Source organism: Tribolium madens, unplaced genomic scaffold (assembly GCF_015345945.1).
Source record: "Tribolium madens isolate multiple individuals breed KSU strain unplaced genomic scaffold, Tmad_KSU_1.1 Scaffold_20;HRSCAF=117;Tcas5.2_LG4, whole genome shotgun sequence".
In the NCBI taxonomy this organism is placed as follows: Eukaryota; Metazoa; Arthropoda; class Insecta; order Coleoptera; family Tenebrionidae; genus Tribolium; species Tribolium madens.
In genome coordinates, this window is record NW_025400985.1 from 12,599,164 (window position 1) to 12,613,812 (window position 14,649).

General features: G+C 29.9%; 3 protein-coding genes across 4 annotated transcripts in view; 1 reads left to right on the forward strand and 2 right to left on the reverse strand.

The window, feature by feature from the left end:
- Nucleotides 1–4,403, forward strand: part of LOC123005151 (synaptotagmin-5) — a 28,744-nt gene extending 24,341 nt beyond the window's left edge. For both annotated transcript variants that reach the window (XM_044398787.1, XM_044398788.1), the window contains 3 exons: nt 2,436–2,867; nt 2,960–3,108; nt 3,439–4,403. In XM_044398787.1, the coding sequence (XP_044254722.1) occupies nt 2,436–2,867; nt 2,960–3,108; nt 3,439–3,597 (740 nt within the window). In that variant the 3' untranslated portion in view covers nt 3,598–4,403. The remainder of the gene's footprint in view (nt 1–2,435; nt 2,868–2,959; nt 3,109–3,438) is intronic.
- Nucleotides 4,404–6,447: 2,044 nt separating this feature from the next.
- LOC123005221 lies at nt 6,448–7,935 on the reverse strand. Its single transcript, XM_044398879.1, has 4 exons — nt 7,883–7,935; nt 7,732–7,831; nt 6,552–6,608; nt 6,448–6,501 (listed from the first exon to the last, which is right to left on the reverse strand). The coding sequence occupies exons 1-4, from the start codon at nt 7,933–7,935 to the stop codon at nt 6,448–6,450; spliced, it is 264 nt and encodes an 87-aa protein (XP_044254814.1).
- Nucleotides 7,936–9,982: 2,047 nt separating this feature from the next.
- LOC123005115 (juvenile hormone esterase-like) lies at nt 9,983–13,915 on the reverse strand. The gene is made up of 10 exons (XM_044398734.1): nt 13,665–13,915; nt 13,341–13,613; nt 13,078–13,240; nt 11,418–11,603; nt 11,154–11,359; nt 10,923–11,100; nt 10,701–10,873; nt 10,527–10,656; nt 10,321–10,474; nt 9,983–10,266 (listed from the first exon to the last, which is right to left on the reverse strand). The coding sequence occupies exons 1-10, from the start codon at nt 13,707–13,709 to the stop codon at nt 10,083–10,085; spliced, it is 1,692 nt and encodes a 563-aa protein (XP_044254669.1). The 5' UTR covers nt 13,710–13,915; the 3' UTR covers nt 9,983–10,082.
- Between the last annotated feature and the right edge of the window lie 734 nt (nt 13,916–14,649).

A 14,649-nucleotide genomic window follows, 5' to 3' on the forward strand; every position in this document is an offset into this window, starting at 1 on the left:
TACTGAATAAAAAATAAATCGTACTTCAAAAATTCTGAAAAAAATATCAACTTTTTGATGGCCTTAGCAGCAATATTTGTATGTATATTAATTTGAAATTTTTTGTCCGTGTCGTTTAAAGATACTTTTAAAAAACTTTATTTTTGGCCATTTTATTTTTTTATAACAAAAACTGTACGGAAAAATTTTTTGATATATTTTTGGCGTATTGTACTGCATTTTCGACGTCCGAATAGGGAATCCCCAAAAGTAAGAGGTTTAGCCAAAAACGAGTGACACATTCTGGGGCTCATTTTTTGAGAAAATAATATTGGTTAAAACCGCACCCCGCTATCGTCTTTTGTTTTCGACTTACAGACAAAAGTTGACATTTTGGCGACATCTAAAAAAAATCATATCTTCGTTGTTATAGATATACGGATTTGAAATAAAGACATTAAACAGGCACATTTTTACGAGGAATTTAATAATGTAGTTAACATTTTTTTTCAGTTATTGGTTTTGGTTTTGGAAAACCTTATTTTTTTCTGATCTAAAACAGAATATTTTTTATAATTATACTTAAAAAATGAAATACATATTTTGTTTGATAATAGTTGGCCATGGAAAAACTATTTCACTCCAAATATGTAAATAATAATCAATAAGAGATTTGTGAACTGTGAAATAGATGAAAAAATAGATAAAATTTAAAAAATTTAATAAATACGATACGTTAGAAGCATTGAACAAATATTCGAGCGCCTCAGAACAAAATTTTTACATATTTTTAAGAAATCCAAAAATAGGAAAAAAAATGTATCAATAGTCAACGCAATTAGAAAAAAATTTTTTTATGGTATACTATAATTCCACATAGACGGAATTTGGATATTTGAAAAGCCATATCGTCATTTTTGTATTATACAGGATGATTCACATAACTTTACCACCCTGACGAACTTTAAATGCAACACATTATACATTATTCATCTATAACTTGATACTCTTAGTTACGTTTAATTAGCATGAAATRCGACCACCCATAACATCAATGACAATTATAAATGCCAACTCGTTTTTGTAAAATTTCAAAAAAWWTTGTTGATTTAAAATGTATTCTAATGACGAAAGGGTCGACATGATATTGATTTATGTGTASTGAGTGTTAGAAGAATGTAGTAGCAGCGGAAAATTTGTYGCGGCGCGGCGGTGGTGTCGGTGTAATGTTACTGTATGTTACTGTATTTTTTTCATACAATTTAAACTATACGTTTTTTCAAAAGAAAATAAAAACTATTGAATTTTYCAATCCYTTACAATTATTCAAAATGAGATAAAAACTRTGTCTAAAATAAAATTTATAAAGGAAATAAATAAAAGTGTAGGCCCTAATTCCAAGATCCCATTATAAAATTCTACGAAAAACGAGAAAGCTAATTTACAATACTCGCGCTTTTACACTAACTCGGACTAACGTCCTCGTCAATTTAATTTTTCGCGCTATTATTGTAATATCTTCTTTATTCTACTTGTTACATAAKTAACTTTTTCTAAAAAAAATGAATTACCGAAGTCAAAGATTTGGTTTAAATTCGGATTATTGACATAAAAAGGTTAGTTCAAATTATTGTGGGTTCGGATAGTCGAGATTGCACTGTAATGTTATAGCACTCATCAATATGGACGGCAATTTGAGAGACATGAACAGCGATAAATTCCTCCAACGTTTCCAAATAATTTCCAAAAATTCCATCAATAGTACATTACAAGTGAGGTGGTAAATATGGCATTACTTCGAGTGCTCATGTATGAGAGGCGCCAGCCTCGAGATCGGATAAAGTACAAGAGGTAATGCCATTACCACCGAGGTTTGTATGCGATTTTATTCACACATTATTTTCAGTAAAAATTTTGAGTAAAATAAAATTCTAACAAAGTTAAGATCTAAACGTGGTAGGCCATCCAAATTGCGTTTGATTTTTGACATTTCAGAAYTGTCAAAGAAAATATTGAAATAATGTATGGAATCTGATATTAAAATTGTTGAACTGGAGCAGTGTACTCCCTCAAAAGTAAGAGAAACTGCTACAAAAGCAATTGAATACTAATTTAGCAAAATATTATGCGTAACTTGACAATTTGAAAGAAAAAATTCTCGGTATTTTTGTAATCTTAACGTTGCAAACTTGTGTACTACCGCTCAGGAAAAAAAATGATATTACTGCTCATGAGATTTAATGATGTATTTCCCAACCTTTAAAAGGTTAGTAATTGGCACATTACATTAGTGATTCTGAATAAAAAATTATACTTAATATTAATTACTATAATTACCCTTGAATTTTAAATATTGCCACAACTAATTCTCTTCGGAGAAAATTGTCTTTTTTAAATCTTAAATCTTGTTATTTTATGTTTATGTTAAATAATACATTAACTTGTTTTATTTTCAGCCCACGATTTGGCCGGTAGCGACCAAGGAGGCTTCAACGACCCTTACGTGAGACTAGCACTTTCGCCGGAAGTTGATTCGCGTAAACGTCAAACGACAATCCGTCGCAACGATCCAAATCCGTTTTTTGACCAACACTTCAAATTTCCAATATCGCATGAAGATCTCCAATCGAAAACGCTCATCCTACAAGTGTTTGATTACGACCGATTTTCACGAAACGATGTCATCGGCGAAGTTAGAATGAGTATGGACGAATTCGACGTTACATCGAGCATAGAAGTATGGGGTGAAATAACGAAAAATAAAAAACCACCAGAAGAATTACAAGAAGTGCTTGTCTCACTCAGTTATTTGCCTTCGGCTGAAAGACTGACGGTGGTTTTACTGAAAGCGAGGAATTTGTTCCTGCCACAAGAAAAAGATACCATAGGTAAGAAAAAAGTAGTTGAATTTTTTTCATGTGGAGCTTTATTTCCTCATATCCTTAAAAGCGAGTCTTTATTTCCAATATTTACATTTCAGATCCATTCGTTAAAGTGTATCTTCTCGTTAACGGTAAACGAATGAAAAAGAAGAAAACAGCCGCAAGAAAGGGCACTACAAATCCAGTATGGAACGAAGCGTTAACATTTAGTTTGTCGGCTTCTAACGTGGCTAATGCTGCAATTGAGGTAAAAGACGGTTTATTTTTATTTCATTTTTAGCCTGAGAACCTGAGATTAATCTATTTTTAAGCTAATTATTTTTTTATAGTAGATTGATAATTACGAAAGAAATTTTAACGAAGTAGAAAAGTTTTACGACGTCACCAGCACAAATTTGATTTTTGCAAAAGACGTGTTACTTTTCCGTGGCCACCCACGCGAATTTTGCTAAATGCGTAGACAAGACTTGATCCAATTTACCTCTTGCTTACAATTCTAAAAAAGAATTAATTTAAAATAAAATTATTAATTTCTATAAAGAGGTTAAAATTGACTGTCGATCTGTTTATATTCCAGATTTGTATAATGGATCAGGCCAACGATTTGATCGGCAGCAACCCCRTAATAGGCTGTTGCATAATCGGCCCTAAAGAAGCAGGTCCAGAAAGGGACCATTGGTTAGATATGACACAAAGTCCAAGAAAAGCTATCGCATGCTGGCACACCATGAGGTAAATCAAAATATGCTCAGTTAACGACGTTGAGAATTAAAAAGACAAAAATGGATAGGAAGAAAGAAAGATGAGTCTACATGTCCATAATTTAATGTTATTCTATGTTAAACGTGATCATATAATTAAGTGTGTAACAATTAAGTTAAATATTATTATTTTAAGAGCTTTTTTAGAGTCACCAAACTCATTAATTTATTATAAAAGAGTTAATTGAGATGATTTTAAATGGAATGGCCTCGTCATTACAATAAAAAACGGTAACTAAATTATACAATGAAAACTTATGAATTACATGTGTCCTTTTGAATGTTTTTACAAGACAATCATTTTATTTACCAACTCAATTTTTTAACTGTCATATTTAAGGATTACAAGGGAGAGCTGTCTAAAAGGATATTTATATTTGATATTGTTATTCTTTGAACACTAACTCTAGTAAAACGCTGCACTTTGTAATTTAAAAAATGTAAACTTAAACAACCAGAAAAAAACGCTTAAATTGACATCAGGGATGTTAAAMTTACATATTATAAAAGTCTTATGACGTCCCTCTCATACTTATGATAAATGTTGCTATCCTTATAAATATTTACACTTAAATTATATCAAATGAAAAATATCATAATCTATTTACATCATTGTATATCGAACTGTTTTTAAATAAGAAAATTTATTAAAAAATCAAAACTGTATCTATAAAATGTATATCAATTATTATACAGGTGCGCCAGAACTCGCGCCCCAGAGAAAAATGCCATATAAGGTAAGATACTAGGAACATGGAAAAATTATCTATAAAAATTTCGTATTTATGAGGGTTTAAAGTTTGCTCTGTGACTCTATTTATTTCTATTAAAAAAATTATTTTTCAAGTTTTTTTGCTATAGGTTATTAAAAGAGGAAACAAGGAAGCTGTATCCTAAATTGTAACTCTGTTCAATGTTATTTGTGGCTTTTATTGGCAAAATTTTTGTTCCTTTACTAAATAATTGTAAAAAAACATATACAAGATCATCAGTATCATTAAATAGATATAAAAAAATCAAATGTCAAAAAATAAATGTCAAAATTTTTTGACAGATAGAATTTTTTAAACATTTTTTCATGTTCCTGGTATCTTATCTTATTTAAAATTTTTCTGTGGGGCGCGAGTTCTGGCGCACCCTGTATGAGTACCTAAATGTTACGTGTTATTTGGTTAACACCCGTTTTTAGTTTTTAATAATTATTGTAAACAGTGTACCTTAAAGGATTGTTGCAATAAATATCAGTGAGTATTTTGTGTGTTGTTTTTGTTGTTTTTACCCATCCGGGCTTATAACCAAAATAAAATCAATAAAAATAATAAAAACGTGATCTTTGATCATCCACAATTTTTATTAAAACAAAAACTTTTTTCCAAAAAAAAAAACAAATCTGGATAATAGATTGTTATTAGGAGTAAAAGTGATTAACGAAATGGATTCAGCTGAGCCACATAAAGTCACTTTTATTCCAAATAACATATACTATTTTATCTGCAAACGATTCAGATGGAGAGAACAGAGCAACACACCAATAATCAAATAAATCACCTCAATAATCAGGACGCTTTGCAGTAAAATCATAACAAACGTCACGCGTCAGTTTCGGAATTTGTGTTGAGATTTCGAAAGAGCTGATTGATTTAACTGTTAAATAACTGGTGTAGTTTATAGTGCAAAATATCGAATGCTGATAAGCTACCTCTCCAGAAAATGCTGATAAATGTCAAAGTAGGTGTCAAGTAAAAGTGAAAACGCRTAGGTGTAAAAACAGTGTTTTTACTCCATGTCTGCAAAGTAAAACTTTTACCTGTGTCATTTAGTCATAAAAGTGTCATTTTTCTGACGTTTGCGAAAAAAAGTGTATTTATAACAATGAAAATTGTTTGTGTTTATTTTTGGTGATTTTATTGCTTTTAAAAATCCAGTCTATCGCTGGTGGCAAAGTGCTGATGCAAAAATTATACAGTGAGCGGCAAAATGATGAAATAATCTTAATTATTAAAACAAAATACTTTATTTTGACAAAATTCTCAACTTGATTTAAAATTGTATGCTTGTTTTTTGTTGATATTATTTCAGTTTTTAAATATTTTTTTTCAAAAAATGTATGTAATATTCAATATTGTGGTGTTGTCATTTTAGAAATTATGTCCAGGGATTGGGTTTACAAGAAAAAAAAAATTATCTTTCATTTTACGTCAAAACTGCAAAGGAAAAACATTTTTTGCTTTACCTGAAACGAGTAAATCTGTAATTAAAACTTGATTATTCTGATTCAGTGAAAAGAAAAAAAAATTTCTTGATTTTGGACTTGATTTTTCTCTGCTTTTTAAGTTCTAACACATTGGCGGTTTTATTTATTTGACAACTATATGTCACTTTGACAATTAATTTATTAATAAAATAATGATAGTTCTTGTTAAAAATGACTTTATTTTTTATCTTAAAGTTGTTTCTTTGAGTTGCTATTTTTCAAAATTATGTTTTTCACAAACATTTTTGTTATTTAACTTGCGTAAACCCATTTGTCAAAGTGATATCATTGTCAAAAAAATAAAACCGCCAATGTGATGAGATTTACAAAGCAGAGAAAAATTATTCTAAGTCCAAAATCAAGAGAAGAATGAAGTTTTCTTTCTACTGAGTTAGAATAATGAAGTTTTAATTACAGATTTGCTCGTTTCAGTTAAAGCAAAAAATGTTTTTCCTTTGCAGTTTTGGCGTAAAATCAAAGATACATTTTTTTTTCTCTTGTAAACTCAATCCGGGAACAAACTGTATATTCTTTGGTGAAATGGCACAGTCTCAGAACTGACAGTGATGTCCTAGTACTCGAGTTGCACTACGACTGAAGCTATTGAAACAATACCACGAACAATCTGCAAAAATAAATTTAATAAAGTAACATTTTAAATAAACTCCAACATACGCTAAGTCCAAGTTGGTAATTAATCGAATAATTTTCTGAAAATTTAATTTTATACGGCTGCATAAAGTTTAATAACATAATCATGTAACTCCTTTTATTGCTGTCGTTAAAAGTATACCACTTCAATTCTTTTATAAAAGTTACAGTAAGATCCACCTAAAATATTCACTTTTTGTAGGTATCGTACAAAATTTTGCTTGTTGTCGAAAGTGTTTCATTTCTGTCGAGGGATTAAAATGTTAACTTTATCTCGAAACAGAATTGAAACTTTCCACCGAGGTTTGTATACAATTTTATTTACAACCCGAAATTTTTTCGAGTGATTGTCAAAAACGTCATTAGTTAGTTTGGGCGGAACGCTAGAACTAATCACACGTTTTTGACAATCACGAGAACAAAATTCCCGGAATCAAAAAATTGCATGACATCACGAGTTCAATTATAAGTCTTAGTTTTTTTATGTTTAAAATAAAGTTTTATTAAATTTGGGGTTAGTTTTTGTTGTCAAAAATTTCCACTTATATTAATTTTAGCTAATGTGTCGCTATGGTAATCATATTAAATACTAAATTTAGATTGGTTCTTCTCTAGTGTCATGCAATTTTTGTAAAAAAAAAGTAAAAAAAATCAAAAGCTTGACTCGTCAATCAGATCAGGCGTTTTCATCTCATTGCAACAAACTTCACAATAATAATCATTAATCAACAACTTCGAACTGCGCTTTTGTGCTAGATGTGTGTGGCAGTTTTTGCTCATTAAGTCTTTAAATCTATTGAAATGATGGATTCAGACAAAAAAAATATTGAGAGTACACCGCCAGAYTTAGAACACGTAGCTGTGTACTCACTAATGTATCCGTTTAATTGTGATGTGATAAAAATGGGACAAGAAAACGAGGGTAGTAATAGAGCTAGGTAATAGAAGGTCCGTAACAAAACTTTCCAATTATTGTCAAGGTTAGAAATGTCAACATTATATATGCCGTTGTGAATAAAACATTATTAATTACTTCACTTTCGACTGATTGCCCAGCTGCAATCACGATTCCAAACGTGGTAATTGCTGCAATTGCTGAGGAAGCAATACGTACACATTGATAACGAAGAAATTTGCTCTAAAATATTTTATAAATAATATAAATGAATAAATAGAAATTATTTATTTATCTAATAATACTCACAGTTAAAATGTGTATGGCAAAACTGATTCCTAGCAAACATCCGAGTAATGAAAATCCCGCAATTAAATTACTCATTTCATTCAGTTTGTCGGAATAAAATCTACAATTCACAACTGCATTTAGTAATGTGATTTTTCAATAAATGATTCACCTTCTTAGTTGCTGATGTCTACTTATACAAAATTTGAGTCGTTCACGAATCATTTTTTGATAATCATAATCATAAGGTAAATGTTCATCGTTGATATTTTTATCTTGTTTCGTTAAATTCGCCATATAGTGGCAATATAAAATTAATTGAAATCGAACATGTTGCGTTGCATAAACCACTTGACAAGCATGAACAACCATAACATAGCCCAACAGCATAAAAGATATTTTATAGAACTTAATCAACAGTTGTTTGTAATTGGGAAAATAATCTTTCAAGAATCTTATTAAGTAAAATACTTCTTCATCTCCATAAACTGTCTGATAGTACATAAAACTTGCAAATAAAGTTAATAAGTAGTTAACTAAACCAAACACTGTTATAACATTTATTTCAAATTTAATTCGTGAATAGATTGCTTCTCCAGCAGACATTATGTCCCATATTTTTAAGTCCTCTGTCAAGGTTTTAGTCATGTTGCCTTTAAATAAAAGAGTGCCAATCCCCAACAATCCCTATATTAAAATAAGTATCAAAAGTAAACATATTTGTGTTTTTATTAATAAATACTTACATAGAAGCAACCGAAAAACACAGGACCACATAAAATAAACTCTTTCGCACTTAAATTGCCAAACAATAATGCATAAATTGTTGCAAGACTTGCAAACAAATGTATCAGAAATGTTATAAATAAACACAATTTCATAATTTTTAGGTCGAAAATATCGGATGAGATAATTCTCAATACTCTCAAATAATCTAGAAGAAAGGATGTAACAGAAGATATACAGGATGCACCAGAACTCGCGCCCCAGAGAAAAATAAGGTAAGATACCAAGAACATGGAAAAAAAAGTTAAAAAAATTCTATCTATAAAAATTCCGAAGTTATGAGAGTTTAAATTTTTGCACTTTGACTATTTATTTCTGTTGGAAAAATAATTTCCCTAGTTATTTTGCTAAGACTATTAGAAGAGGAAACAAGGAAGCAATTTAGGCTACAGCTTCCTTGTTTCCTCTTCTAATAGCCTGTAGCAAAAAAACTTGGAAAATTATTTTTCCAACTAAAACAAATAGAGTCAAAGTGCACAATTTAAACTCTCATAACGTCGAAATTTTTGTAGATAAAATTTTAAAAAATTTTTTTTCATGTTCCTGATATCTTACCTTTTATGACTTTTTTCTCTGGGGCGCGAGTTCTGGCGTACCCTGTATACAAGATCATCAATATCAAAATATTTTGGCAGATAGAATTTTTTAAACATTTTTCCATATTTTTTCCATATAATACAGAGTGTGACACTCTGTATGTATACATACACAGATGTTAGGGCTTTATTTGACAAACTTCTATAATCAATGAAAAAACTCAAAAATTTAAGATAAAACTAATGAGAAAAAAATTTTGGTAGCTACAAATAATTTAATGACCAAAAACCGCTCGTTGAAAAAAAAAAGAAAAAAGGACTCAATATCGAGCAAAACAAAATGGTTCTAAGAAAATTAAAAAAAAAAACAAAAAAACACAAATCGAAGTCAACTAAATAAAATATATTTTGGTCTAATATAATTAACTTTGTTAAGTTTAGACACATTTAATATTAAAAAATTACCTATAGTTGAACTTTTAACAGTGAATTGCACTACCATTATGTAAAGTTCTATTTTGTTTACTGTTTATTAATTGACGTCTGTTCCAGAACATAAAATGACTATATACTATGAATGGTAATACTCATTTAGTCTTTTTCAAGGTATACAGATGTAGCATTTTATCGATAAATGAACCTTAATGAAAGTATCAACGCTAAGTAACCATAACATCATATTAAATTATTAATAATTTCAAGAACTGAGTCCTTGACAGGAAACAGGAAATTGCAGAAGAAAAATCAATTATTACGTTCTTTCTTATTTTCAAGAAATGTTAATTTTATTCTTTCACCGGATGTAAAAATAAATGACCCCAACGATATCCAATAACAAAATGAGAACACTGAATAAGAAAACCTAAACAGAATATTATAAAAAAAATACTTGATAATGCAATTACGAGTAAAACTAGAGTTCCATTATAATATTTATTTATTTTTTGTTATTCTTTCTCTTTACATATTTGGAAGTAAAATTAAAACAGAATATTTTAAAAACTGAGATAAAAGATATTTAATTCTGCAGACATTAAAAATTTTGTTATCTCAGTAAGTATCAAAATCGTCGTATCCCAGGCTATTATATAATTTAATCCATTGGTCATAAGTCTCTTTTTTGGGCTCACTCTTGATTTCTAAATTTTTCAAAATATCCACATATTGTGCCTTCGAGTCAAATTTTGGCCATGTTATATTCTGTAAAAGCTTAATTTTTTTAGGTGTAGGATTTCTGAAATTCACGTATGAAGATAAATAATGATAGGCACTTGATGAAAGAAATTACAAATATTTTGCAAAATTAGTCCATATTTTTTGAATACGATACTGTGTCGTCCGGTCAGACACTGGAAAACGGCATAAATCGGAATTGTCGTAATAATCGTCATATTTTCGCCAAATGTAATAATTTTCCTCACCATGTGAGACATTTTGAGCGCCTGAAATTTAAAGTTTAGTTTTCCAAAAATAACACACACTTGCTTGGTTTACCTTCCACTGTAAATGACCAGTTCCCTAATTTTCCATCATAGGAGAATTGATAAAAATAAACATCGCTGAATTGCGACTGAATTTCAGCATGTTTTCTGATTGGTCTAGTATAAGAAGTATCACTGTAATACTAAAAAAAACTTAAGGTTCCATGACAATTTAATTAAAAATTACTKTGACTGATGAAGGCCCGATTTCAACTAAATTATTTCCCTTAGTGTAAATATCTCTGATCTTGATTCCCATCTGTTTTCGTTTTTCTAAATCATCGATTCTCATATCATTAGGCACCAACCAGTCTATATTGTTATCGTAAGTATCTAAAGCGTGCTTGAACCACTCTTTCACTGTAAATTCGCATTAATTCACTCATCATTATCACAAAAAAAAACTCACAATAAGTATGAAAAATATTTTCTTCTGAATTGAAACCCATCAAAGTTGGAACCTTAATAAAATCACCTTTTTTCAATTGAACGTACATTTTTTGGGTAAGGAAAGCTRRATCGTGATTTGGTTCTACAACAGGTGCGAAAAAAAATCCTTGAAGAATTTGTCTGTTTTTGTGAGCTTCCTAAAAAAACAAAAGGTACATATTTATTTCTTTTTTATGTACAGTAACAGTACTGTTAAACTAAGTGTGTATGACGCCTTGTCCAGATCCTGGGCGCTAACACTCCGCAAAAATTGCAGCAAAGTTTGAGAATCGTTCGATTTACCAACATCTTCATCTAATAAACCAGCTGTGGTGAAAGCATAGTCTCTAGCACTTCTTTGGTAAGCCCAAGGACTCAAGAAAGAACCACTTTCGCAAATAATGCCCCGGAATAAACCTAAAGCAAAGTTGTTAGATATATGTAYTTCTTGCATTTCTTTTGATTAAAATAATACCTTCAGACTGTGTGTGTAAAAGGTGAAACGCGACAGATGCAGATCCGGCACTTTGACCAAAAAGCGTTATTTTCTTTGGGTCACCACCGAAAAGATGAATATTGTCGTGGGTCCACTGCAAGGCTAAAAGTTGGTCTTTGAGGCCATTATTTCCTGGAACTGTCATGTCTTGTGTGGAAAGAAAGCCTAAAAAAGGTAGATTGCTTAAATTTAAAAAAAACAAAAGCTTTTTTTCGCGTAAAATAGTATATTGATAGACTGTTAAGTACAACTTCTTGCTTTAGTTATATCATAAATGATTGACATTTTATATTTCATTTTTCCAATTATTGTTAAAGTGTTTTATGGTAAAAAGACATACAGAGTGTTCCGGATAATTAACCCCACATTAGAAATACGTATATTAACAGTTCTAAAAATAATATTTATCTAAAAATTTGCAGACATCCATAATCGGTGAGATCCTATCCAATGATGGTGACACTTCCAGTTATTCCTGAACTGGGTATCAATTTTGTTATTTTAAATACAGGTAGTATCAGAACTCGCGCCCCAGAGAAAAATTTCAAGTAAGAAGATACCAGGAACATAGAAAAAATGTTTAAAAAATTCTATCTGTCAAAAAAATTTGAAATTTATTTTTTGACATTTGACATTTTTTATGTCTATTTAATTTTTTATAATTATTAAGCAGAATTACAATTTAGGATAGAGCTTCCTTGTTTCCTCTTCTCAAGGCCTGTTAGCAAAAAAACTTAGAAAATAATGTTTCAACAGAAATAAATAGAATCAAAGTGAATAATTTAAACTCTCATAACGAAAGTTTTATAGATAGAATTTTTTTTTTAATTTTTTCCATGTTCCTTGTATCTTGTACCTTTGTACCTTACATGGCATGTTTCTCTGGGGTGCGCATTCTGGCGCATTCTGTATAAAGTTGTTTTTTATTGCATTTTGGATTCCTCGAATTATTCTGAGAATTATTTTTTTGAGATTTTTTGACTTTTAAAAAAAAATAAAAACAACAAAGCTTTTATGAAAAGCCAAATTTAACTATGTCATGTGACTACGGTCATAGTATACAAATCTTTATTTTCTCATTTTTCATTGCTCAACCTTTAGTTTTTGCTTTATACACTAATGGATAAAGTGAATCAAAAATAAAAAAAATCATTAACTGATATTTTCGTAAACAACTTTGAAGAGAAAATTTTATCACATAAATATTTTAGCAATAAAATCATTTTTGGTACAGATATGTAGATGATGTCTTGGCCCTTTTTAGAGGTTTCAAAGCTAAACTTGAAGAATTCTTAATTTTCATCTACTCAATAAATACTTAAATTCATCAAATTCTTTTCAGCCTTAAAGCCTTTACAAGGGAAAAGGACATCATCTACGATATAGCACAAAAAAAACAAAACAAACCCTTTTTTTTTCAATCTTATACCTTGTTTAAGGATAATTTTTTAAAACTTTATTGTACCTGTTATACATATGTGTATGCTTGGTTGCATATTGTAGATATTTGTATATAATAAACTTAGTCTTAAGCTGACTCTTAAGTTGATTGCATGGTGCTCGCTCCCGATCCCGCTCTCCAGCATAACAGTACCCTTAAGTCCTAAAGTAGTTTTTCATCAACTATTTTAGTACTTACCAAAAGGTCCAACTCTGTAGTTTGCACAAATGACTATTACACCTCGATCTAGTAAATATTCAGGACCATAAACATTATCGAAGCAGTATCCTTCAATAAAACCTCCACCGTAAATATAGAACATCACTGGAAGTGCTTGATTTGTTACATTTGATGATGGATCCTGAAAAACACATTACAAAATGGTTAAAGTAAATACATATTTGTGATCTAATTACTCTTTTATAATAAATAATTTAAAAAAAAAAACTAGTTTCACTTACTCTTGGAGTGTACACATTCAAATAAAGACAATCTTCCGATTCAAAATCTGAATCACTTGTCACTTGGTAACAAATGACATCATATTTGGTGGTTTCTAAAACCCCCTCCCACTTTTTGGGAGGAACAGGTGGTGCAAATCGCAAATCTCCGAGGGGAGGAGTAGCAAAGGGTATTTTTTGGTATGCCCAATAAGGCCGTTTGGATATTGTTTTTCCTATCCGACCTTTAATAAGTCCAGTTGGCAATTTGATAATTGGTGCATCGTCTGTGAACTGTTTTCTTTTTAGTAATGTTTTGCAGATTGTAGGTATTAAAAAACTTACACRATAATTCACAAGAAGCAATACTGCCAAAATTGAGGATAACATAGTCGATGACAAGTAGGTAATACAAAATTCTTATCGAAAGTACGTACTACTATTTATAAGTATATTTTTTTGTCATAAAATTTTATTACTACTGTTATTAAGTTGTAAAATCTACCATAGATCAATTGGTCATGTACCCTTTGATGTCTTCTAACACTTAGATGAGTCACACTTCTAAAAGATAAATAATAGTCTAACATTATTGCTAAAAGTAAATATCATTTTTTACAATCACATAATAAAGACTAATATACAGAGGGTTTCACACAACTTTACTAATGTACGCACCCAAATACACAAAATTCACAAAACACTAGATACAAAAAATACACTTAATTATTTAATTTTTGGAAACTCATGACAGTAGTTGTCAAACTAATCACTGTGTCAATAATAGTCATAAACTGCAGTTTTTCAGAAACAATTATCATTTGTTCTATCAAGAGACGGCATGAATATGATTCTAGTTTATCTATCTTAATCACTAACTAGCTAAAAATGTTGTAATTTTTAAAAGAGTGAACAAAATAGAGAAGATTATACAATTTTTCAACATTTGTAATCGAGTTCGTATCGGAATATGTATTATTGATTGCTTCTTACAGGCGCAGGCCTCGTTAAATTAAGTGAAACACTCTGTACTATGTGATAATAGTCATTATACACAGGTTAAGACATATTATATTCTACATTAAAATTTTCTCAACTGTCGTCATTGGAATTACTATTTATTCTATAACGGTTAACAAACTATTTAAATTTTAAAAAGTCGTTAATTAAAAAAAACATGCAATGTAATTGTTAACAATAGCAATACWGCAAAACAGTAGCAACTGCWATAGCAAAAAATCTGGTGTGAACATCACACGACTTTCCTTATCTTTATCCTTATTTGGAAAACATCCTAACGACAATTTAGTCTAGGAAATCCGAGTAGCAA